The 26062-nt window shown below is 38.7% G+C and overlaps 2 protein-coding genes across 2 annotated transcripts; both read left to right on the top strand.

Annotated features, from left to right (window-relative positions):
• The first annotated feature begins 2193 nt into the window (after nt 1-2193).
• STIMATE (STIM activating enhancer) lies at nt 2194-17427 on the top strand. Its single transcript, XM_053468689.1, has 8 exons — nt 2194-2456; nt 7623-7671; nt 10778-10873; nt 11309-11430; nt 14576-14688; nt 14909-14986; nt 15988-16137; nt 17204-17427. Exons 1-8 carry the CDS (start codon nt 2300-2302, stop codon nt 17318-17320), a joined length of 882 nt encoding a protein of 293 aa, XP_053324664.1. The 5' UTR covers nt 2194-2299; the 3' UTR covers nt 17321-17427.
• A 3935-nt stretch (nt 17428-21362) lies between these two features.
• Nucleotides 21363-24358, top strand: MUSTN1 (musculoskeletal, embryonic nuclear protein 1). The gene is made up of 3 exons (XM_053468688.1): nt 21363-21464; nt 23683-23803; nt 24238-24358. Exons 1-3 carry the CDS (start codon nt 21450-21452, stop codon nt 24342-24344), a joined length of 243 nt encoding a protein of 80 aa, XP_053324663.1. The 5' UTR covers nt 21363-21449; the 3' UTR covers nt 24345-24358.
• The last annotated feature ends 1704 nt before the right edge of the window (nt 24359-26062 follow it).

The following is a 26062-nucleotide window of genomic DNA, read 5'->3' as shown; positions in this document are numbered from 1 at the left end:
CTTGTCTGGCTTCACTTGCTTTTAGGTATGACAGAGTTTTTTCTTATAAGGTGGTAGGCAGTTAAGCACTCAATTACTTTGTATGAATAAGTAAAACAATGCTCGCAGTAAAAAAAGCTGTGTGTTTTAAGTGCAAAAACATTAAATTCTTTATATTCGTTAAGTTACTCTGTTACATAAAGGGCAACGAGTAGGCATACATGGGGACTTTTATAAATGAGCTGAACATAGGAGGCTTCAATAGTCCATCACAAAGACTGTACTGTAGTGGTTGGGGGAAACTAAATGGTCCTCATGAAAACCATTACATGTCGGAAGGGAAAGATCTATTTTTTTCAGACTTGGATTTTAGCTGTTTACATCTACGACAAAAGGCACCAGCTGGAATGCTTAGGTATCGTTAAATCAAATAAAAATATGAGCTGTAATTTCAGACCATGTGACCAGATTATTTGCAATCCTTTCCAATCCAGAGATTAGAGTAAAAGCCCTGTCAGTTCATAGGTGTGCTAATAAGACATGAAATAGCCTAAAAATAAATCTTTGTAAACTGTTAAGTGCCTCCACTCATGACCCACACCACACAATGGCCCTTGTTTTTTCGAATGTGGCTCAGTCATCAAGGAATAAACAACACAATTGTCTCTAGTCCACAGCTGGTATCGTTTCCTAACAATGTTTGTCCTTTAAACATTTTTTATTAGTGTGTTTATATATCATCAAATAACAATAATAAATATAACTTAAATAGAAATCTAAACAGTTGCACCTACTGTTCCAAGAGGAATGTTTAAAAGAAGGTAAGAAAGAAGGGCAACCATAGGCAAGAGAGTGGCTTAATGTGTTGAGTTATTTTGAGGGGACAGCAAATTTACACTGTTATACAGGCTGTACACTCACTACTTTACATTGTAGCAGAGTCATATCTTCAGTGTTGTCACATGAAAAGATATAATAAAATATTTACAAAAATGTGAGGGGTGTACTCACTTTTGTGAGATACTGTATCTCCAAATGAATGGGAGCACACATGGGGTTTAAAATGCCAGTCCACTAAGGATTTTATTAGCACATAAAGAATCTGATTGGAGACTGCATTAGTGAGTGAGGATTCTCTTTATGTTATATCATAATATACATACAATCATTAGAGACATGTACCTGTCTTTAGTAAATTGAATGTTATGTGTGTGTGTGTGATTCTATATATGTATGTTTATGCGGGATATATTTGTATGAATGCATGTATGTGCATTATGCCTTATGATTCTTGGGGAGGCAATTGTGCTATGACTGCCTATGGGTGAAAAACAGAAATCCTGAATGGTACAAGAGAAATGTAGTAATCTTACTGAGAAACCAATGGCCTGCTATTCTACTCCGAGTTTGTTAGGAGTCTCTATGCAGGGACAGGTTCAGGCTTAGATCTGGTCATGGGACAGGCAGGCTGTCTTCTTAGAGCCATCAGCAGGCCTTGTGCAGGGAACTGGTACAGGGTAGCAGACTAGGGAGGCTGGCAGGTGGCAGCAGACGGACTGGGGAAATTGGCAGACAAGGTCATGCAGCCAAGGCCATACACAGGTCAAAATCATGGTACACTGGATAAGACAGAGCCGTAAACTGAAATACCAGATAATCATCAAGCAAGACAGGAATGTAAACAGAGCCAGAATACACAGATCAGGCAATATGTAACATCAAGCAAAGTAAAATATCAATGGGAATATACACTCAATGTATCGGTTTCTCTTTGTCAATTCTAGTCTTGTCATACAACTTGAACACATGTATTGTAAGAAACGCTGCGTAAATTGTTGGCACCATATAAATAAAACATAATAATAATAATAATGCAAACTAAATCTTATTGACAGATGTTTCATTTGAGTCAGGACGAGAGGTGCAGTAAAGGCTATACTAGCTGGTCAAAAAATAACAGAACCACGGAGCATAGAACTCCAGAGCAGGACGGTTCAGAAATGTACAGCCCATTTAAATACCCCTTCTACACATTCAGACTCCTCTCTATGGAACAGTACAGTGTGACAACCTCCCAATAACACGCTCCCTATTCCTATATCAACTTCCCATTGCGCCGCTCTACACAAGCATTAACAGCCTAACGTCAAGTGACAACTAGCACAGTACCGCCCTTTAAGTGTCACGTGTCATACAGAACCCTGCCCAATTTCAGGCACCGGCGTGACGTCACGACACGTCCCCTACCGGCTACCGTCCGCTGGTTGCCGCGGTGACCGGCTTGGGCTGGCTCCGGCCCCTCTGACAGGGGCTCTGTGCCATGGGGCCGAGCACTGGGAACAGGAGCTTGAGCTCCGGGTCGCCGTCGCCGGCCTCTGGCCGGTCGCCTCCAGGTTGCGGGAATGGGGCGCTCATGGACAGTTTCGGGATTTTTTTGCAGGGCCTGCTGGCAGTGATGGCCTTCAGCATCCTTATGTGTGAGTATGTGGAAGTCCTGCACGGTCGGCGTGCGTGCTCAAAAGTGTGTCACAGTGTGTCATTTGACGTAATATGCCTGTTCTATTCACAGAGTCGGTACACGTAAGTTATCTTATGGGTCACGACTAGCAGGGCCTGCCATTCTGTGTAGGAATTGCCATCCGCTTTCATAGTTATGGTTCGGGGTGCTTGTCAGTGACTTCTATTGGGACATGGAAGCTATCAGGACTTTATATATGGAATTCCTTTTTATAGAATAATTTGTGACAGCAAAAAGTGACTATTATGTATTATGTTATATATATATATATATATATATATATATATATATATATATATATATATATATATAATTATAGTCTGTGTTGCTGACAAAGCTTACTCCATTGTCTTTAAATGTGGCTGCACAGCTGTGTACCTAATTGTTGAAAGGACGATCCTTGGTTTATCCTCCTGGGCATTGGAAATGTTTCCCTGGGATTTCTGCGTGAGCAGAATAAATCTCATTATCTGTAACTTTATCTAAAATTACCCTAAAACCATAAAAACAATCTGCATCATGATTACCATGAAATTACTTCATAGATATTTTAGGTCTTCTTACATCTGGAAACATTCTAATAACGTAATGCCATGACGTCACGATGTGATGTCATTGTTTCCTTTTGTTTTTAGGTGCATGTTAATTGTGTTCGTGTAATAATTTTGAACAAGCTGCCATCTGGGACTCAAGCTCAGTAATCTTACTGTATCTATAGTGTAGAATGTCCCTTCGCTTAAGTAGTGCTTTTTTGTTAGATGTGGGGAAACCTTTATTCCAAATTAAGTCAAACGTAAGAAAAAGTTTTTGTATCTCAGGATAATTCCAGCAGAATATTTTTGTCATCAGAAAAGTGTAAAAAAACATTAAGCCTTACAGAAAACATATGAAAAATGGAACTAGTAATTCTGGGATTTACATTTATTCTTTACTAAAACATTCACTTTTGGGCGTTAACTCTTTTGCTGTATGTATGGATCATAACTGATTTATTCTAGCTGCTAGAGTACAACCCGTGAAGAGTTAACTCCCAAACTCAGGCTACGTTGCAAGTTTTTTTTTGTTTTTTTTTTAACTCACAAACCAGGCCTTGTAGAAGCCGCTGGTATTTGCTTGTTAAGAAGGGTGCAGCTCGAGCTGTGGCTTGCTTTGTCACAGCTGGATGGAAACTCCAAGCTTTCCCTTGGTCATCCTGTGATTGAGGTTACGAACTTCTCTATGTAAATGCACAATGCAGTCAGCACCCACTTATATGCATGGCGCAGCCCCCCTTGAAGCTTAGCTTCATGATCACCCACTTATTATTTATTTTATATAGCGTCATCATGTTCTGCAGCATGGTGCATGTCCCCCTTGGAGCCTGGTGAGGGTGAAGTACATATGTCTTCTTCATGATCCCCCACTTATTATTTATTTTATATAGCGTCATCATGTTCTGCGGCATGGTGCATGCCCCCCTTGGAGCCTGGTGAGGGTGAAGTACATATGTCTTCTTCATGATCCCCCACTTATTATTTATTTTATATAGCGTCATCATGTTCTGCAGCATGGTGCATGTCCCCCTTGGAGCCTGGTGAGGGTGAAGTACATATGTCGTCTTCCTGAGATCACTCAATTATTTAGGAGTTGGAAATGTGATATGCTGCTTCTCTCCGGAAAGATCTTTATTGGGTAATGGGGGTAATGTAACCTGTTTTGAGTCTGCATTGCCCTATCCTCAGATGTTCAGATCGCGCAGCTAAGTACTATAGAGACTCTCTAGAGTATGCCCCTAGACAGGCTCCCTCCTCAATTATAACCTCCCATGGGCACTGGTGCATCGATCATAATTACAATTATCGAATCAGCCATTTAAAACTGGATGCTTTTGGGCTATACATGCTGCAGGACTGATCTTTGCAAGCAATGCCTGAAAGTTTGTAGTATTTATATACCGGTTTAATTCAGTACATGTGCGAGTACTTTCTAAAGATAGTTCTGTAGAAAGGATATTTGAAAGTGGGTTTCTTTTAAAGGGATAGTTGGATTAAAGTGCATATGATGGCTGGAGTGTCCCTGTAACATGTATACTATCATAGTCAACATTAGTCCATGCTACGCTCCCACTCCAGTGATACTTTATATGTGGATTGTAGGGTTTTTAATAAAATCACTGTTTATCCATAACAACTTCATCAATTGTTTGTGTGAAAGCAAATTAATGTCTGGTGTTTGTGTTCTGCTGGAATTAGTGTTATCAGCCTATGCCATTGTAAACTGATAATGGGGAAATAATTACTGAAACAACAAAGGGAAAGGTAGCAGTATAATAATCTCAGGAGATAAGATAAAAATTGACCGTGCATGTGGCTAATTTCAGTCACTCCTGCCGGTTACCCAAGTGTTTTACATGCCAACAACTTCCTCCTTGTTATTTGAGAAGATATCAGTCCTGGACGCCCTCATATCTCAAACTTTGGATCAAAAAGAACTTGAGGGAGAGTATTTTCGAATGCTTAAACTCTTCCCATAGAAAAATACTTAAGTACAATTTTGCTTTATTGATAATTCTTTCAGGGAATAAATAATTGTCATGTGGCACAAAAATAGGCACTGATAGGTTGTTGTAGGTCAAAACGCAAAATGCGCGTTAAATTGGATTGTTTTATGTGACTAAACCAGCAGATGACGTTAGAGTGCAGTTTGTCTGAGTGGAACTGCACCTTTAAAGCTTTAAAGAGCAATATGGCATAAGGGTATATATTTGTCTGTCCTCTAGTAAACTTTATTTTCTTCTGGTTCTGCTGACTTTGCAGAAAGATAAATGAACAAGTGTATGAGCATGAATGATCCCGTGTGGGTGAATCAGGAACATTCCCTCTTTTTCTGTTAACACATTCAGCCCCGTTCCCTGTCAAATGCATAGTATTTATCCGGATAAATCCGGATTGAATAAAACATTCAATTAAAATTGGCATCTGTGTATCTTACAAGTTTGCTAAGCAATTTAACTACATTTAGTCTGAGTACATTTGAAGTTATTTTTGAATTGATGATTGTAAATGGAGATGTCCATGTTATTTGCATGGACACGGTATTTGTATAATTTATTTATACTGGTTTGTGTACAGTCTTTCTGTTCATTATATAGTTTTCATGGTGCTGAAGTCTTCAACCAGCGAACGCTTGTCTGGATATTGTCAGAAAGACTGATCAGCTGATTCAACCTGTGCTCAAGTAAAGTGTACATCCCCTGTAATCTATTCCAGAACGCAAAGTTTTTCCTGTCCCATCAACCAAGCGGTTTCAGATTGTCTCTGTGTGCAATACAAACCGTACCATTAACTGTTTATCAATTAATTTATTCTTTATCCAGTATTTTATGTAGGACCATGCTAGCTTCAGCTGCTTTTGGATCGCAATTCCCATGATTCTTATCCAAGATACCTGAAATAGGATTGCCTTGGGACTACAGTTTAACAGCAGCTCAATAGCTGCCTACTGGCGATAACTGATATATGATTACTTTTAAATTGTGGTATATGATGTGCAATTATTTTTTATTATTATTATTGTTAATGTCTCCAGCTGCTGAGCTGTTTGAGCAAAATATATGAGTGGGAAATTGTGAAATAAAATGTAAAACAGAAGGGTTTGTTTATCCTAGTTTGAGACATTCGATAGATCATATATTTTTTTTAAGGACCCATCAAATTTTTTTTTTTTTTAAAGCGTCTACTGATTGAATGTACTGTCAGGAAGCTGTTGTTCCAAAGGTATTGGTAGCCCTTGGCAACTAAATGTAGAGATCCTGATTACGCTGTCCAAACATGTCCTGAATTTGCATCAGCAGCGGATTCCATAAGGAGATAATTCTTGTAACAATGTCTTAACTTGTATTCATGGATATCTGAAACAGGGTTGCCGTTTACACACTGATCGGTTTCTATTGGTGACCTTGTTAAAATCAGTGAGGGACGGGGACTGACTTGTTCACTGACTTGTCAACTTTAAACGTTAAAGCATGATTTTATTCACAAATTGTAATTCATGTGGAAAAATAAGGTCATTCCTATAATGTAGGATGGTATTTTATAACATATCATCTTGTAAAATTTGAATGCATACGAGAGCTGCGTTGTCCCCATAGCAATTGCATGGACGGGCTGTGCAGAACTCCCCCTGTAAGCCTTTTCCTCTGCGCCCGGCTGTTTTCCACCCACAAGATGTGTTCCGCCGAGCATATCGTCCTGCATATGAGCTACTCGTCTCCAATGTGCTCCAGCTCTGAGGAATGCTATGGCCTAGGGACCTGTTCAGACCCCTGCCAGCATGTGCTTTCAATGGGCGTTCTCTCCTGCCGGTGCCTGGGTGCTTCAGTGGCAATAATCGTCGGACCGCAGGGGGGGGGGCTGCAGAATTGCGGTTTCTCCCCCGGGTAATTTGAATGGGCTTTTTTTTCTCTGAAGAATTTGTATTCGCAGCGTACTTTGCTATAAATTCTTTACCAGGCCTGTTAGGGACACCAGACTGTCCCTTTAAGTTCTGCAAGGCGTTCCTTCTTGATCCTGTTTGATTTACTGGCAGGACATCCAGTGTTTGCTACAGCTATGTGTCCTACCTAACTCCCTAGGACACTCCCTAGGACACTCGGTACTAGCCTGACCTGGCATCATGAACACTGTACTTCAAGCCAAAGTTTTGTTATTTTGTTTGGGGGGTTTTGTTATTTTGTGACAATTTGTGGCTTGCTTAAAGACATGAGAAGTAGCCTCTCCAATCCAAATTAATAAATGCACTGTCTGCCACAAATACTACATATATATTTCTTACAACCATAGGATATACAAGTATGTTGGGTGTTCCCCTTTAGGAGATCATGTCAAACTAATCTGCTGCTTTCAGAGGATACAGGATGTTTCTACTTAACATTAAACGATGTGGGGAAAACAGACTTTGAAGCACAAAACAGGCAGGTGGCAAAATATGTGTAGTACTTAATGGATTTGTCCATTTATTTATTTATTGACCCGACCGGACCTTGTAATAATCTATAAAAAGGTTATTGCTAGTCTGAGTGCTCATGTATCGATGATTTAAAATAAGTAATAATTGATTTTTTTTCCCTCTCTATCCTGTTTTCCAGTGAAGCGTTTTCGAGAACCAAAGCATGAACGACGTCCTTGGAGAATATGGCAAGTATTATTATTTTATCTTTTTTTAAATGTACTTTACTCTTTTTACTATTTAATGTAAAATGGCCTCAGGTGTGATCGCCATATGTTTTGTGTCCAATTTTCCCTGTCCGTCTCTTTTTTTCTTATTGTTCCCTGTTATCCAGAATAAAAAAAAAATTGTCCCTCTCAGGGGAAGTTTAAGGCACTCACAGGTAGCATACAACAAATGTGCCTACTATCTATGCATTAGTTTTGGGTCATGTGAAGTCACACCATATGATTTCACACCCGTGAACATGCCACATTATCCACTTCCAGTTTCTAGCTTCATGCATCTGCTGCTGGCTGAACTTAACCTTCCCAGTGCTAAACACGTTTGATATATGCAGTTGGCAAAGTGGACTCAGGATGCCAACCTTGTATCTTGTGAATAGTAGCACGTCAATGTGATCGATGCAAATCCAATGAGCAGCTTTTCCAACCATAGAGAGAGAAACTGAAAATAGCAAGCAATAGGTCCAAGGAACAAGAAACCTAATTTGTACCATGTGTGCCGTTTGTACACAAAGGGAGGGTCCCGGGTTGTCACAGCCTGAAAGCCCCCAGGTATGATAATTGGGTATATGTAGGACATTCAGTCAGTTGACTGTTATGAACAAAACCTTGGTTGCATGGCAGTCCCGTTTGTCTGTGTTTCCTTTCCTCTCCACTTAAATATGTTTCCTGAGCATGATATTGTCTGTAGCTTTGCAATCCCAGGGTGAATTGTACTGTGATTGTCTGTGGGTGCCATTAATTTTCTTTTTGACAAATGTCAGTTGTAAGCCACCTAGTCAGGTCTTCATTTTAGAGGCACACCTGGCATCTTTGCACTGTGCAGCTATGATTTACACAGTGTTTTGCGTAATTCATGAAGTGATGCCTCATGCATATTCTAAGTGGACTTTCATTGAATTGTAACTCCATAGCATATATCAAAGGAATAAATGTGTAACACTCCAACCATCATATGCATAAAATAACTAGAAGGTCCTTTTAAATGATCAGGTGTCTCCCTTGCAATTGCGTTATACATTATACAGAATCCTCAGGCCCCAGCTGTGTGCCATGTAGAAGATTTAGATGGCCTGCCACTGCAAATTTCCTAACAAGATCCTCACCCTTGCCCACTTGCTAAAGAGGAACTGTCCATTTTCCAAACTATCCCGAGCACATATTAACCCCGTATGGATACAGGTTATTTTACAACAGCAGTATTTGCATTTTGAGGTTACCTTTGTTCTGCTCTAACTTCCCTCTTTCTTATTTAGTGTACCTGTGATAATATATACCTTTTCGGTATAGTAGTGCTTTATTTTGCCTATGTATCTCTCCTTGGCGTAATTGGTTGGGAAAAAATCTAAGTTTCTGCACATTTCTTGGTCTAGAAAAAAGTGTGCAAAAATGGCTTACCCCATGATAGGGAGAAAGTAGCTTTTGCAATAAGAATTTTGACTCGTCCTATAAAGGGTAAGGCAAGTTTGTGCCAGGATTGTATCGCCTCTATAGTACCTTGTATGGGCGGCCTCATGTTTTGAGGCTGTTGGATATAATATTGCTGCAGAAGTTAAATACCTTATTGTGATCTTTGTTGTTGTCTATTGGAAAGGCAAGTATGTGTTCCTTTTGGTTCTGTTACCCCGACCTTAGTAGAATGCTTTGGCTTTGTGTATATTAAGTATGAAACCACTGCTCTTTCCTCAGATCTGTAAGTTTCTGTAGAAGACCCAGTGTAGGCCAACACTAGATATGGTGAGCCTATTGAGGTACTCAGTCTGTTATAAAACATTAGTACTTGGAGCCCTGTTGGTCTGATATCTATGGCTGCAACAACTAATCGTTATAATCGATAATGAAAATCGTTGCCATCGTTGAATCGATTTTTATCGATTATAAGATGAGGGTTTTTTCAGAGCAAATGCTTTGAAAAATACCCCTCGTTTTATAATCCGGTTAATTCAATGTCACTTACAGCAGTTACTACTTACAGTCCCTCCCTGCAGTCACACTGTGACGATTGACCCCGCCCCTTTCCTTATAGCACCCACACTGCTCAGCAACTTATCTAACACTAAGTAAAAAGTTAATAGGGGAGGTGGGAGTTAATTTAGTGGCAGTTATGGTTGATGGGGTGTTTAGGGTTAATTTAGGGGCAGTTATGGTTGATGGGGTGTTTAGGGTTAATTTAGGGGCAGTTATGGTTGATGGGGTCTTTGGGGTTAATTTAGGGGCAGTTAGGAGGTCATAATCTAAAACTAGCATCAGAGGTCCAGATGTAACATAAAGAACATTTTACTGAGAGGATAGTAGATAAACAACCTCCAATCAGAAGCGGTAGAGGCTAAAACAGTGATGACATATAAACGTGTATAGGATAGGCATAAAGCTATCCCGAATGCCGTTAAATTGTATATTTGTATATGTCCTGTGCAGTGTCTATTGGTTTCCCATAACTGATCAGTTCAGTCATGGGTCTAGTTAAGCTGTGGTCCTGCATACCTTAAACAGTAATGTCCAAAATATTTTCCACAAGGCTTTTCCTATTATGTACATTTTGAAATCCCCCGGAGTGTTTCTATTTGGATCCTAGTCCTGCCCTTTTTAGTGCCGTGACATGTTTGTGTTTAGCAGGCCAGTGTCACTCAAACAAGTCATAGCACCGAAAGAGGCAGTGTGTGGAAGCCCTGCGAAGTGCGTCTATGTGAAACAAATCACTCTTGCGTCTGTCACTGTAATAGCACGGCAGGCCTGTATGCCACTGGCCGTGTTAACATGTGAATACGTGCTTACACCGTCTTTCTGATTATAAGCAAATGACCCAACTGTGCCTCCTCACTGTATCGATCTCACCTTACGCTTTACCTGAAGTAGTCCTCGTCATGTGGTTGGCCAGTCTACTTGAAAAGTCATTAAATGTTCATAGAGGCTGTTTTACCGTCTTATAAAATAGGTCATAGCCACCTCCCCATCCAATGAAAGATGTGGAATCCAGATGGTGGTGTACTTTAACATTTATGTCAGATTTTTTTATGCATTGATAACTCTGGAGTTGCTCGCTTTGTTCACCGTTGTCTGTTTTCTATAGGTTTCTGGATACATCCAAACAGGCGATTGGGATGCTGTTCATTCACTTTGCAAATGTCTACCTGTCAGATCTCACTGGAGAGGACCCTTGCTCCCTGTAAGCTTTGTGTAGCGTATTTCTGTAATCCTATTGTGCATCTATTATATCTTTTTGTTTATTGTCTTCATATGTCAGTTAATGGGAATTACAAGGTTCTATTTGCGCAATTGTAATTCCTACTTTTTTATTTTAAATAAGCATAGTCTTATTCCGTCGGTGGGAGCAACAATGGAGGAAAAGGAAACCATGCATACCAAAAATATCATGTATATCTGGAAATTAAATTGTATATAATCTTATTGGAGATGTTGTATTTTAAAGTTCAGAATACACCAACGATTGGAAGATGATAATAAACCGTTTTTGTTTAAGCTCAGCATTGGGATTGTTTGCTGTAGTGATAAGAGCACTTTTAAAACTTTGCACCAGAATCCCTTTTTATGCATGTGTGTTTTACTGCCCATCTGATCCTCCTGTTGTCTCTTTAAACAGATACTTAATTAACTTCCTACTTGATGCCACGCTTGGCATGTTGCTTATCTACGCTGGAGTCAGAGTGGTAAGCTGCATTGTGGAGTGGAGACAGTGGGACGCTTTGCGTTTTGGTGAATATGGTATGTGGCTTCGTAACATAGAATAATTACAACATTTAAAAGATGGAAATCATTAAATAGGCTTCAATTTTGTGTGTTAATATATAATTGGTTCCAAAAGCATATAACATACAGAAATAGACCATCTTTTTTGGATTTTATTACCGTATTGGCTCGAATATAGGCCGCACTTTTTCCCCCCACTTTAAGACTTTAAAGTGGGGGTGCGGCCTATATTCGGGGTCTAGCGCCCGACGCCCGGGACATCGGGGAGGGAGGACAGTGGCAGCGTATCTCGGGGAGGGAGGACAGTGGCAGCGTATCTCGGGGAGGGAGGACAGTGGCAGCATATCTCGGGGAGGGAGGACAGTGGCAGCGTATCTCGGGGAGGGAGGACAGTGGCAGCGTATCTCGGGGAGGGAGGACAGTGGTAGCATATCTCGGGGGGCGGGGGACAGAGTGGCAGTATGTTTTTTTTGGTGCTTTTTTAAAGAAAAAAACTTTTTCTTTAAAAATGCACCAAACTTTTAGGGTGCGGCCTATATACGGGGGCGGCCTATATACGGGGGCGGCCTATATCCGAGCCAATACGGTATTTGTTTTTTTTGTTAGTGTTTGTGGTGTGTACCCTCTTTTAGACCCCGCTAATACTGGGATATTTAAAAAAGTTTAATCAAACCACATATATGACAATGCAGTCAGGTACTGCTGTGATGTCAGCTGATGCACGGATTATAAATGGGCCGGGTTTGTCATTATTTTTCTTTCCCGAAAAGATGTACATATAAATTGTTCTGCATTTAATATATTGGGGCAGCTAACAGAACCATGGCAAGCAGAATGTGTTAAAATGTTTCAAATTAAAACCTCTTGCAAAGGCTTCATGGTAGCAGCCTGTATATACAGTCGTTTGTCATGTATGAAATAGTACCAGGCAGTCTGTCTATCATATCACTTTGCAATGTAATAGTTCTACTGGCCGTAGTGTCTTCTGTTTTCTCATGTTTATACTGGGTTTTTTATGGACCTCTGAGTCACCGTTTCCCTGACTTAAGAGTTATTCATCAGTGTGTATACAGACATGAGATCAGCTGCTGCAAGCGCCTAGTTATTTCACAACCAATTCTAGCTGATGACTGGATCAAGAGTATATGATATGTATGAATGTGAACACAAGTCAATGAAGATAAGAAAGCAACAACTATTTAACCCCTTAAGGGCCAGGGCTGTTTTACCCTTTTTCATGTTTTTACTATGTGTTTCTTTTAAAAGTTTCATTAAAAAAAAAACAAAAAACCTTCATATGTGTAAGACATAGAAACATATTTCTATTATATTAATATATTAATTATCCACAGCTAGTATAAATGGTTAAAATTACAATATATATATATTTAACTTGCCCTGATTAAAAAAAAAACACCTTATATTCTCATATACTTATAATTTTCTAACTAATTGCCCAGTAACTAACCCCCACCACAGTACCCAATATACATTAAGCAATAATTGTAAAGCAAAAAACCCTTGAGGTCAGATAAAAAAAATGGGTTTTGGGACCCAGGAAATCACTTTCTTACTGTATTCTGTCCAGCTGACTACCACAGTGAGGAGATGGGCAGAGAACAGCGCTGCCTTTGTCATTGAACTGTATCTGTGCATGTAATTGGCTGCATGTATTGAAGTGCAGTAGATCTGCTGTAGACTGACTGCTCTGGTTGGACTGTTTTTAACCTATGACGTACCAGGTATGTCATTGGTCCTTAAGGAACTTTTTTATAAAGGGTTAAAAGGCTCTAAACTGGGCATTACACCATGGGATACCTACATGCAAAACAATCTTCCATCTGTTTTTAATTGATGTAGGCTAGAGGTTGTACCAGTTCATGCTAGTGACTCTCTTGCATTCAACACCAATTTGTGAAACCAGTGTTTAGCATCAAAGTTCGACTTTGTCCCCCACCACAGTTCACTGCACGGTGACTAGATACCTACTAGCTAAAAACCAGGGACAACACCAACTCAAAACATTCGAGAGGTAAAACACAAACTCTTTACATTAGGCAGACATGCTTTCTACAGCTTGAAATCTAAGCAGTGTATTGAAAACACAGGATGTAATTGCATAATGCCTGCTTGTATTCTTTCTTTTTTGCCTATTACATTGGCCTGGATTTTTTTGGATTAGGGGGCACTCACAGGCCTTGGAAAAAGCCTGAGCCACTAAGAGATCTGTGCCTTCCCTTTTTCAGTAATTCTGCACAAAGCAGAGCCAATCTTTCTAGCACTCAGTCTTGCTTGTTTATTCTTACATACTTGTCCTCTTAGCGCATGTGGGTAATATTAAAAGGTTAATCCAACAATCTGTCTCCAGTACAAGGGTGTACCGCAGTATAACATGATCTCCCTTTAATTCTTTACTGTAGAATATATTTTCAGTGCAGTGTGTCAGTCTTTATAGTTTCTAGAAGACCAAAAGCCATGAATGAATGAATGAATGAATGAAAGCATTTTTGTCACAATATGTAACCTTTTTATAGAGACTGTAGTGCTATAGATCAGTCTTTTAGAAATGTAATGTTATGTAAAAAATACTATCTGTATTGTCTGGTAACAAATCACTCACATGTGGGTTGATGAGGTTGCTAGTTACACTGAATTTGTCACTTGAGCAGAGTGAAAACCCCTCTAAGGTTGCAAGTGTGCAGGGTTAATTGTTAGTTTTGTTCAGGGCCGCACAACCCCAGTCTTCAATGGTTACAAACAGGCCTAAAAATTAAGTGTATCTTTAACTGAAAGCAAGTGCTTAAGTTGGGATATCCAAAAGCTGTGACCTGTTTGGGGTCCCCAAAGTTTGCAGCTGTGCACCCCTGGTGTAGGCCATATTTGATTACATTATCAGTAGTTTGTATTATATTATGTATTATATTGGCTAAACTAAGAAGTTTATATACAATTACAAATATTTTCTTAATAGAAAAACCATTCCTGGATTTATTTGATCATAATGTACCAGCCTATACCATGGGCTACATTCTGCGAACATTACTCATTTGAACATAGTGGAACAATCGGTAAAGAGGGCATTTAGTATTGACAGTTGATGGGGAAGCATGGCTGATTCCTGGGCTGTTACGTGACTGATGAGAATTCTTTTCCCTTGCAGGTGATCCTCTGCAGTGTAAGGCGTGGGTTGGTCAGTGTGCCCTCTACATCCTCATCATGACCTTTGAGAAAACAGCCATTGTCCTTGTCCTGCTCATACCAAATCTCAAAGAGGTTCTGTCCATTTGCAGCTACCAGCTTTGGTTGAATGGGGAGTTAGAAATAGGTTTAATAGGAAAGATGCCATGGTTGCAAATTGTTTGACTGTGAGATTGTGTATTGGGGAAATGAAGAACAGCCTTCAAACAGAAGCAAGTGGTTGAAAGATATGATGGTTGCTTAACTAACCTTCTTTCAGTGTATTCCCTTGACCTTTTTCCCCCTTTGTTTCCAGATTGCCATGCTGAACCCTATAGAAAACCCACAGCTCGAACTGGCCATTGTGATGCTCATAGTGCCCTTTTTTGTTAATGTGAGTATCATTTTCAGGTATTCCAAAACCACATATAGTTGGAATCTGTCAGAAAACATGAAATGGGTTATGAAAATGACTAGGTCACTATACCATAAGCTAAATTAAAGTCGCTGATCAGTACTATTTATGACTATTTTATGATAATGCTTGATGCATATAGGATATGTGCCGCAGTAAAATTCAACGTTAGTGTATGTATATATGTGTGTGTGTGTGTGTGTGTGTGTGTGTGTGTGTATATAATATATAATATATATATATATATATATATATATATATATAAAATCCAAAATTAACAATTGCACTCCAAATGCCAAATTTCTGCCCGGTGCCAAATAACTGCAGCAGTAAATAATATAAAGTCCAAAAATAATTACCGGCACTCCAGGGACTTTGCAAATGACCACACAAACAACTTCGGTTTTTAAGTCAACGTTTCAGTCTTGTTTATTACAGACTTTCATCAGGACATGTCCTGATGAAAGTCTGTAATAAACAAGACTGAAACGTTGACTTAAAAACCGAAGTTGTTTGTGTGGTCATTTGCAAAGTCCCTGGAGTGCCGGTAATTATTTTTGGACTTTATATATATATATATATACACACACATACATACATCTTGGCACAGTTAGACCACACGTAGATTTGGTAACAAAAAGCAGATTTGATCTTTTTATTTGCACTTTTTGTTCATGCATGTAATTTCTCCTATACAATATGCCGGCTGTATTTTGGGCAAATAATAAGGGGAAAAGTTGTGCTGGCTTAAAAGACAACTTTGCTGTCATCTGCTGGCCATCCATCCTCCCAACACTGTCCCACTTTGAATTTTTGTCCATAATATGACCCTTGCCATTTAAATGCAAATTTAAACAGGTATTGAATTATTTTGTGCCCCAAGCCCTTGGTGTACATGATCTGCCACCTGTGGAATTATTTTTGTGGAACTATTATAAAAATATCATGAAAAGAAATTGCTTAAACCTTTTCTTTGGCAGGCATTAATGTTCTGGGTTGTTGACAACTTTTTAATGAAGAAAGGGAAGACAAAGGCCAAGACTGAAGAGAAAGATGGGCGTCCAGACTCACGAAATGGGAACAAAATAAGATACAGACGGGCAGCCTCACATGATGAATCAGAGTCAGAAGTAAGGACTTTTAGAATTCCACGTCTACCCTGGCATGCAATGCCTAGCTAAAGAAATTGAGACACAATGTAATTTCCTACCAAAAGTTCTGCTCTTTAGGCATTTTGTTTATTTTCAGGAGTATAGACGCTAACAATAGCATCATTGTTATGTTAACCTGAGGCAAAGATGAGCTTGGCTTCTGTCCCTTCCTCACCCTCCTTCTCTCAATCAAAACTTGTGAGAATTCTTAAAAATGAATAGCATTCTTTGTGTACAACAGATTACTGTTCTATTTTGCAACTTTCTCTATGTAAAGGAAGAGTCATCAGGGGAGCTGTTTCATCTTCTTGACTTCACTACATTATCAAGAGCCAAACAAAATGAGTTTATACAGGATGAGCAATGCTGCACCTGTATAATGTGTAGTTAAATGGACACTATAAAAAGAATGTGCATTATAGTGCTCTGTGGGTATGTTAATATACCATATATAGTTGATTATAAGACAAGTCTTCCACGTCCATGTTTCCTTGTTCTTCTGTCTATTTTCTGCTTCTCAGTGAACCAGGCCTCACGGAGCACTTCAGCAAAAGGGCTGAGCCACGGAGACAGCCTCTCCCCTGTTCCTCCGGTCGAGGCTAGAGGTTGTGCCCAGAGGGTCCACCGTTTTGCGGAAGTGCTCTGGTAGGCCTGGTTAATGGAGCGGATTGCAGGGAGAATCAGACAAAGCACAAGAAGAACAAGAAAAGGCAAGAGAAGAAGTGGAGTTGCAGGAAAGGAGACAGGGACATGGAAGCCGCCGGTGGAGAATATAGCTAGCGAGAGGATGGGAGAGTTAGAGCAACAAAAGCAAATTTTTCCTCCAATAGGGTCTTCTTGTGTTTTTTTTTTTTTTTTTCTTTTGTTTTGTTTTTTTTTCTTTCATTAAGATCATCTGCCTTGATGATGATATCTTTTTACCCCACTAATTCTGAGATCGTTGCTTAGAATTCTACAGTCAGTGTTTTTTCATGTTTGGTGCAACCAAAGTTGGTAAGAAATTGACCATACTACTTTGTGATTTAAATTTCTATCACTCTCACAGATACTCATATCAGCAGATGATGAAATGGAGGAATCAGAAGGTGAGGAGGATCTGCGCCGCCTGACCAACTCCAAGTCGGTCAAGAAAAAGAAACATCGCTTTGGCTTGCCTGTATGATTTCCCTTTCAGCTGTAGCGTGGCAAGGCCCGCAGGCAGAAAACAGAGTCCAGCTGTCTGGCACATGAACTCTTCCAGCCACTACCTCTACTGTCTGACTTCAAAAAGGGAATAATTGGATATGATATAGAAGGGACAGAAGAGACTTTAGTTGCACTACAGGCTGCTGCCCATGCACATCCAGGCAATATACGCAATAAAAGCTGTTGCCTGCTGGACTTTGAATGGGGAAGAGAACAGGAATCACGGAAGGTGTCCCCTCCACACACTTTCTTCATTCCAATAATATTCCTTCAGTTTGAATACAGCTGATAATGTTTTATTGTTTCTGGCTGTGCCTCCATCTACTGAAGGTGTCTTCTGTTTATTGTTTGTTTACCGTGTATTATTTCATGTTTTACATTACGGACCTCTGAGGCCCAGCTTTTCTTAGAAGCCGGTGAGGATGCACACTCATTAATTTACTCTAAACTAAGGTCAACTCTGGTCTTTTGCTGAGGCTCTTTATCAAACCTCCTAACTGCCCTGCAGCCAACCAAAATTTGTATACCCAGGTATATCCATTTTGACTTTGGTTTTGGATGCTAGAGAACATTCCATGAAAACTCATTCTTACAGTGTGTAAGATTCATATCATATTTGCATTTTCTTTAGGATAGGAGCTTTGGAATATCCTGCTGAGAGTTGTAAAGAAAGGTTTCCAGATGATATGGTCAAAACACCTGCCTCATTACTTTTTTTGTTACAAGATAAAGGGATGCTATTTTTTGGAGCTAAAAAGGGTTCTTTTAGATTATTGGTTGCCTAATTTCCCTGCTACTTGCTAAAATAGCTTTTCCAGCTTCAGGTAATATAATTGGGTATCTAGGTTTAAGATGTCAGAATCATTCCAGTTTTTTTTTTTTTTTTTTTTTTATTGCCCTGCTGGAAAATGTTCTACAAGGCAATGTAAGCATGGTCTTACCCCCGCTCCCTGCCATAAGACCTCTGCAGTATCTGTATTTCACACACCCCACTCCTCTTTGGGAAGATTATGCCTTAATGTTATTTCTGCTGCCCATTAGGAGTGGGGTTCAATCATTCATTCGCATCTCTTATACCTGAAGGTACCAGGGGCTCTTGGCCGTTTACCGTTTAACAGTTTCCTCTGGAGGCCGATGAGTTACAGTAGTTATGTTTGCCTGCTTTAATTTTAATTTATACTTTCACATAGATTTTAGAAAACATTCTCTGGAAAAGGTCAAAAGTATTTAAGGAAATGTTTGTCTTTGTTCTACTTATTTTAAAGGACGTTTTCCTACCAGAGGCAGAAAATCTGGATTTTTTTTTTTTTCGTTCTCTACTGTTCCTGTGCAGAAGAATATATGTTCCTTTCTAAAGACTGGCATGCAGAAGAAACCGACCTGCGCAACGACACGCGTTACTATAGACTAATACAAAAGAATGTCTGGCAGATGTCTTAAGTTTTCAGGGATTTTTAACCCCCCACCTTCCATGGAGACCTGTACTTTATAATGATAACTTTGATTTTGTGCAGGCTCTTCTTGGCAGGGAACTGGTTAAAGCAGCACCGTTGCCTCCATAAATACAAATTTTCAAACTCTACCTGTTACGCTTTATTGTTTGTAACAGCAGTGGCATTTCTAACAATTATTACAACAATGGAACCATATTCAAACACATCTTAAAGTGGAGCTGTCAAATTCTACATTAAAATATGCAATATATCCTATTAATAACCCACCTAATGTGTTTGCCATGAGGAAAGATATTTTAAAGGGGAACACCCACCATTTTTTATTACAGTGTCATATTAAAAGCAATTTTTTAAGTAGTGGTCTGTTTTCTTTTCTAGTTATCTTTTGCATAACATAATTTCAGGGGACTGCATTTTAGCCTTTTTTGTGTTAAAACTTTTATCTTGCCCTAATCTACTAGACAAACGTTCTGTCTCCTTATTGTACTGTCTGTGATAAAAAAATAATTATATTAATGATAATAAAACTGCTCAGTGTTTCTTAATCAGCCAGACATTGACTAATGAAAGTCTGTGGAGGAACGAACTTCATTAGCATTGCCATAAAGCATCAGCTCAGTGTGGTGGTTGAGCGGAGAATTTCCCTCAACCTATTACAACTGTCAATAATGGCAGCTAACAAAAGGATCCAGGCTTTTGTCAGTGTTAACCCACATTAATGTATACTGCGCTGTATTTTATACGCAGGAAGAAAAAACTTTTTCCATGGGACTTCCCCTTTAACTTCCCTTTCTCATTAACTGCATGATTATTCCTCCTCTTTAATTTATCTGTGGGCTGTTCATAAGTAAGACGATTGTTGTTCATTGAGTTAGGCATCCCTTGTAAGATCGGGTAAAATGAGAGAGATTTATCGTTGCCACAGACTGCCACTAATTGACAAAAAGCACAAGTTTTGGGTAGTTGTGGCAGCAACCACCCCCCTTTAAGTGTGGCCTGTTACAAAATGACTTAAGATGGCTCTGACAATCTGCCTCTTATTTGTGATTTAAAGGTGAAACGCAGTCGGCAGTGACAGCTGTGTACTGAATGACTACTTGTGCTCTGTACATAGTTTTACAGGATATATCTTAAAATATGAAATTGACAAGTTCAATTGTTTTCAGAGGATTTGGTGCAACTTCTAAGTAATTTCCAAGTGCCTCCAATGTTGTACCTATGTATGCATAGAAATCTGTAATTACCATCACTGTGAAGCATGTTTCATTATTTAACATCTTGCATTCTATCATGATGTTCTACGCAGTCATAATTTTCTGGTTGCATTAAATACATTATGATGGTGTGAAATGTCATTATTTTATGTGACTGGGGGGTTCCTGGTGCAGGAGACTGCCTCACAATTGCTGGTTTTAGCTTAGTATGGAGTGCTTTTTAGATTATTACTCTTCACTAGTTGTGTATAAATTAGTTGGGTGCATTGAGGCAGTATACCTCACCAAACAAACCTTTCCTTTCTGGTTTTACTATGCTATATACCGCCATTCCTTAGGCTCAAGACTGTCGACCCCCAACTGTTCATTACTATGCCCCCCCAACATAAATTGTAATGGACAAAACACCATAGCTATTGCACTAAACCAAAACACAAACCCAGAAAGAAAGCCAAATGTATTAGAAAATAAAGGTGTAACAATTATTTGAGAACAAAAAACAAAAGAACAAAACCTAGTTAAAAGCTTTATTAACAATTATTAAAAATAAAGGGAAGAAAATGTCACTGTGGATGGGAATGAATTGGAAAATAAGATAAGCTAAAAACAGACGTGGCATGAATATTACAGAAGGACCTCTCAGATTGTAATTAACTGAAGAATGATCATAACCTCTTGCCAGAAAAAAAGGGAGAGGAAAAGGGTAGCTGAAAACCAATTGGGGCTGTTCCTAGATGTACCCCAACATAACATTGCAGTTATTGGTAGAGTAGGTATCAGTGCCAAAAACAGGTTATAAAATAGCAAATTTATTCGCAAGAAATATGATCGAGCAAGAGTTTGTGAACCTGAACTTTCGTAACTGATCAAAGCTTTTATCAATTTTTCAGATAAAAAAAGGATAATTTCTAGCTCTAACCCCTAAAACATAAATAAGTAGTCATGGGCTTCTGGGATTATTTATATTTTGTCAAATAAATAACAAAACCATTTCATTTACTTAAACTTATTTTTTTATATAATTTTTTACAGTATTCATCTATCCCTTTATATGGTTTGATACTGGCCTTACAACCAATGGAATTATATATATATATATATATATATATATATATATATATATATATAGTAACCCCTTTAAAAGTTTTTATATGCTATTGAGTACTTATTATAAAAATGGCAGCTGTTCCAACATGTATCCTTGCTCCGTACAACAGTTGTTCCAGTTATCCCCACTGGTGTCATCTTTCAGGATAAGATTGTGCGTGTATTCCTCTCTGCTGTCTGGAGAAGCCTGTGTCTGTGCTCTGAAATCTAATGCTACACCCCTCCTCACGTCACTCTCTCCCATCCTATATAGCCTCAGCTACTAGGCTGTGGATGCAAACCTATTAAGAATCTCCCTGTGTGTCGACTGCTTGGACAGTTGAGTAAAGAGATGTCCCAGCCTCAGGTGAGCAATCTATCGTTGTTTTTATAGTAATGAAATTGAAAAAAGTGTTAATACTTTAGTAAATTCTTGATCTCATTGTTCTACTACTAATAACCTAGGAATTTTAATCAGTAAGCTAGAAAAGTAATGGAACAGCCTAGTCTCTTTCTTTTTTTTTTGTTTTGTTCCGGATCTTCCGTTAAATACAGTTTTGATGTGTCTTCCATCACTTATAACTAGAGGTGGTGCTACCATGTAAAAAGATTAAGCAACTTCTTTGAGTCACAACTGGTCAAAAAATGCAGGGGTAGGATGAACTGACAACAGTAACGTTATGTTACATCGCTATAATGTATGCAATTCAAATAATAAAATAAGCTTGTTATCATAAATATTGCATTTCCTATTTTACTTACGATTATTCCTTACTTGACAATGTGTTTGCTCAAGCACCTAGTACCCAAGAGCTATCTCTGGCTACAAATATAACATTTTGCTTTTTTGTTGTAACTGCAATGACGAAGGAGCTTTTTTTTTTTTTTTTTTTTTTTTTTCTTCGCACATGCACGTATATCACATGTACCTCCTGAAATCTAGTTATTACGCAATTGCCAATTCTACTAGACTTTTTTGCGTTGTCCTCATTAATGGCTTTTAGAATCTGGGCAGTACTAGAAGGGCCTCAAGGTGACCTGGTGACTCAATATACCTAAATTAGAAACGTTATTCCATTATGCGATATCAGAGTGTCCTGATCATTATTCAGAGGTTTGATCTCCTGCGGTGGCAGTTTGAGGATTAATACCAGTTTTAAAGGGTTAACTTTATGCACTGCTCCAAAATAGTTCTAGCATGCCATCATGACTATGTAAAGGCGAGAGTAGTTTATATAATACTAACCAGAAGTAGATCGCATTACCCTTGCTTACATTTTATAACGCACTCCGTCACTTTGTTTATTTGCCTTGATTGTCACTAGAATAAAGGATTATCAATCCAGCTATTTCAGCCCAGTTGTGGGCGACATGCCAACTTAACTTGCTGGGCACCTTTTACTGCTGAGGCTCTTCCACAGTCTGCACAATCATATCAAATCCAGCTTATTTTTCACTAGCACAAACTCATCAGAATCTCCGACGCTCCTGAGATTTCCGGATTCTTGTGTTAGTTGAATTGCTGTGAGATGAAGAATAATAATGCATTGCTGTGAGATGAAGAATAACCATGCATTGCACTGGTACAACCCAGAGAGATTTATTTGTAAGAAGTGTAAAGTTTCCATGCCACCACAACTCATTGCTTAGTGTATAACCTCTCAGTCATTCGCTTGTTGGATGTTGTTTGGGCATTGGAGAATCCATGTACTTGTGGAAATGTAAAACAATTGTCCTGAAAAAGAGGGACACCTTAGAAATGTATTTGATCCCAAATGTGTGGAATTTGGACAGAATGGCATCTGATCATCAGCCCACCATGGATGATAGATGAGCACTGTCAATGTTTTAGGGTATTAAACAGGATTTTCACTTAAGACTTGTCAAGCTATGTTGCAGTCACCCACTTATATGACCAGAACCAAAAGTGCCTCCCTTTCTGGTGGATAAGAAACACCTCATTGGGCAACTCCGACTTGCATTTCATCTGTACATACTAAAATGATCTGCAATAACCTGCCATTCAGCCACAGGTCATTCTTTATACTCCACTTAGGATCTCCTTTAGCGAGCTGAAAGTGGTTTTCCATACGGTCTCCACTCTCGATGTGCAAACTATGCTAAAATATAATAATAGAGAATATATGTTACTGACAACGCTCCCACCAGGCTGAAAAAGCAGGAAACGGGTAAAAAAAAAAAAAAAAAAAAAAAAAAACATAAAAAGGAAACATTATTAAAACCAATAGGGTACGGTTTATTTATACCAGTAAAGCTGATCTGGGGAAAAATAGCTAACTACTCTTGGACTGAAGAAGTGTTTTTTTTTTTACTGCATTAGTCAAAGTTATATGAATGTATGTATGACATATCTCTGTAGTGGCAGGTCTGTTCCTTTGAATTCCAGGCAATAAAACCCTGGGTTTTTATTGTTAGCCTATTATTTTACTGGTTGTAAGTATCGGTTAAGAGAAGTATTGACATGTCTAGGTTGGATTTGACAAAAACTCAAAATATATATTCAATCTAGCTATATATGTATATGATTGAATATTAATAATCCGGTACATGGACCCCCCCTGCAGAATGCACCAATTAAGAAGAAGAGGCCACCGGTGAAGGAAGAAGATCTTAAAGGGGCAAAAACTAAGCTCAGCCACCAAACTCCTCTCCGGTCAAAGACGTATCAGGTTATGAAGGAGTGTGGTGAGTATTAAGCCGCAGTAACAAAGTACATGGAGATGATCGTAAAAGTCCAAGTGTTGTCAGACATAATTATAATACTTGAGAGCTTCCTCGGCCTGCCCTACCAAAGTGCTTCATTTCCTACTCTTTAACCTTGGTATATGCTTTTATATCCTAAAAGAAGTAGCCAAAATGACCTTATGAAGTAATAATATGTCTTAAAGATGTTTCACCCGTGGGGAAATGCATATGGAAGTTAAGGCTGTCAAGGAGCTTCCTTTGAAAGTAGACATTCCTCAACTGCTCCTGGTATCCACATAAGGGGCTGTCAAATATTAATGTGTTTTAATCTGTAAACCCAATTACATAGGTTTATTACATCATCTACATGTAGCAGACACACTTTGACTACTTTAAGAACTGAGGTGACTAAGTGCTATACTCTTAATTTGCAGAACAAGCTGGGTCTGCGGCACCTTCTGTGTTCAGCCAGGTCCGGACAGGAGGGGAAACGGCCTTTGAGAAACCCAAGGAAGGCCCGGCAAAAAGTGTTTTTGGCTAATTTGACACAAAGAAGATGAAGAGTCTCCTCTCCCTTATCTCTGAATCAGTTCTGCAATAGACCATGTGTAAAGTCTTACAGACATTTCATTTGCTTTTGTCAATAACCCATATTGATTCATCATTTATTCACACTAAAATTAGGCGTATTGTGTGGCTAAATGTCTACTAGATTATTTAAACATTGTTCTACCCCATTCCATTTTACACAGAAACCTCTGAATTCTGAATAAAAAGGACTAGTACATCAGTACATAAGCCATGCCATTTTAATAATCATTTTATTTTTGGCTTTTCATCTAAAATACCTCCCAGTCTTTTTAGCGATTTTTTTTTTAGAGGCTTGGCTAGGGTCAAGTGACTTTTTGGAAACTATGTAGAAGATTGTATTTTCTTTAACAATTTATCGTGTAAACAAATATTCTGCGATTTACATACACACTATTGTAACTTTTATGGCTTTTATGGCTTTTATGTAGCACACTTTGAGTAAGTTAATAATTAATTGTTTATACTCATTATTGTGACCTTTAGAGGTGTAGAATATAAGAAGCTAAATAAAAAGTATCTTTGACATCCTGCCTCCTAAAATAAGTGCACCCCCCGAAATAAAATATAAATAGTGAGTGCCTTTAAAATGCCAACAACTACCTATTACTTTTTATTAGACATTTATAACAGGCTGGCAAGAAACACAGAACTTTGTGGCCAGGCATGAATTAAATTTTAATTTAAGTAAAATATTTAGCAAACTGGGTGGTAGGGTGCACTACCAGATTGCACTTTATAATCACATCAAAGGTATATTATACTTAACTCTCATGTACACAGCAGGGGAGTATCCAATGTATAGATTCAGTAGTTCAGAAATATACGGTATATGTAAAAAAAGAAATACATATTTTTAATTCAATATAAAAAATAAAAACAATTCTTACATAAAAGTTTGCATAGTCCTGCATAACCATCAATATTCAGGTTAAAACGTAAAAGTTCAATCCCATCCTCGGTTCACAATTTGATGACGGTATTGAACTTTTAAGTTTGAATCAGAACAGCGACAGTTTGTGGTGTTGCTAAATGTACATCTGACTCTGTAAGTATTTGTTGTAATTATGCTATATGTTTCCTGTGATCTGTTCATTTTTGTGGCCTGTTCTTTTATACATATATTAAATAAAAAAAAGTTGAGTGTGATATTTGCTCTGCTTTCTGCTATACCCCTGTGTGTCTATTTCTTTTTATACATCTTCATTGAATTAGCTTTCATACAATTCAGGGCCAGAATTTGGCTGAATAAGTGGCCCTGGCACTTTAAGGACCATGGCTGCTAAATGACATGCATGCGTCTGAAGGCTGGATACACGTGGCTCCAGGTTACGCTTTTATACTCTTATGGCGTAAGGCTGCCCATTGGAGGACCAGATCTGCGTTTTGGTAAGTATTTGGCTCTATTGGCCACAGACCCTCTGAGCATTTGCCCATTGTGCCAGATACATATCACCATTCTGGAAGGCCACAGGAATTTGGTGGATGACCATGCTACTTCCATTTCAGTTTAGCTTTAGTTGGAGCTTTGAACTTCTTGAATGCTATGCAGACTAGATGAGCTAAATGGTTCTTATATTCCATTCAGTTCTGTGGTTCCATTTCCATTAGACACATGCCTAGAATTCTATGGTTTTACAGAACTCATGGCAGATTAGGGGGTATCCTTGC

This window comes from Spea bombifrons, chromosome 6 (assembly GCF_027358695.1).
Source record: "Spea bombifrons isolate aSpeBom1 chromosome 6, aSpeBom1.2.pri, whole genome shotgun sequence".
Lineage (NCBI taxonomy): Eukaryota > Metazoa > Chordata > Amphibia > Anura > Pelobatidae > Spea > Spea bombifrons.
This window is presented reverse-complemented; position numbering and strand designations above follow the sequence as displayed.

Bases quoted from the DNA above. Each gene is read 5' to 3' on its own strand.
- STIMATE (XM_053468689.1), top strand. From the start codon at position 2,300: ATGGGGCCGAGCACTGGGAACAGGAGCTTGAGCTCCGGGTCGCCGTCG. The intron at 14,987-15,987 runs GTGAGTATCATT...TTTCTTTGGCAG, and splicing joins TAGTGCCCTTTTTTGTTAAT to GCATTAATGTTCTGGGTTGT. The intron at 16,138-17,203 runs GTAAGGACTTTT...TCACTCTCACAG, and splicing joins ATGATGAATCAGAGTCAGAA to ATACTCATATCAGCAGATGA.
- MUSTN1 (XM_053468688.1), top strand. The intron at 23,804-24,237 runs GTGAGTATTAAG...CTTAATTTGCAG, and splicing joins TCAGGTTATGAAGGAGTGTG to AACAAGCTGGGTCTGCGGCA.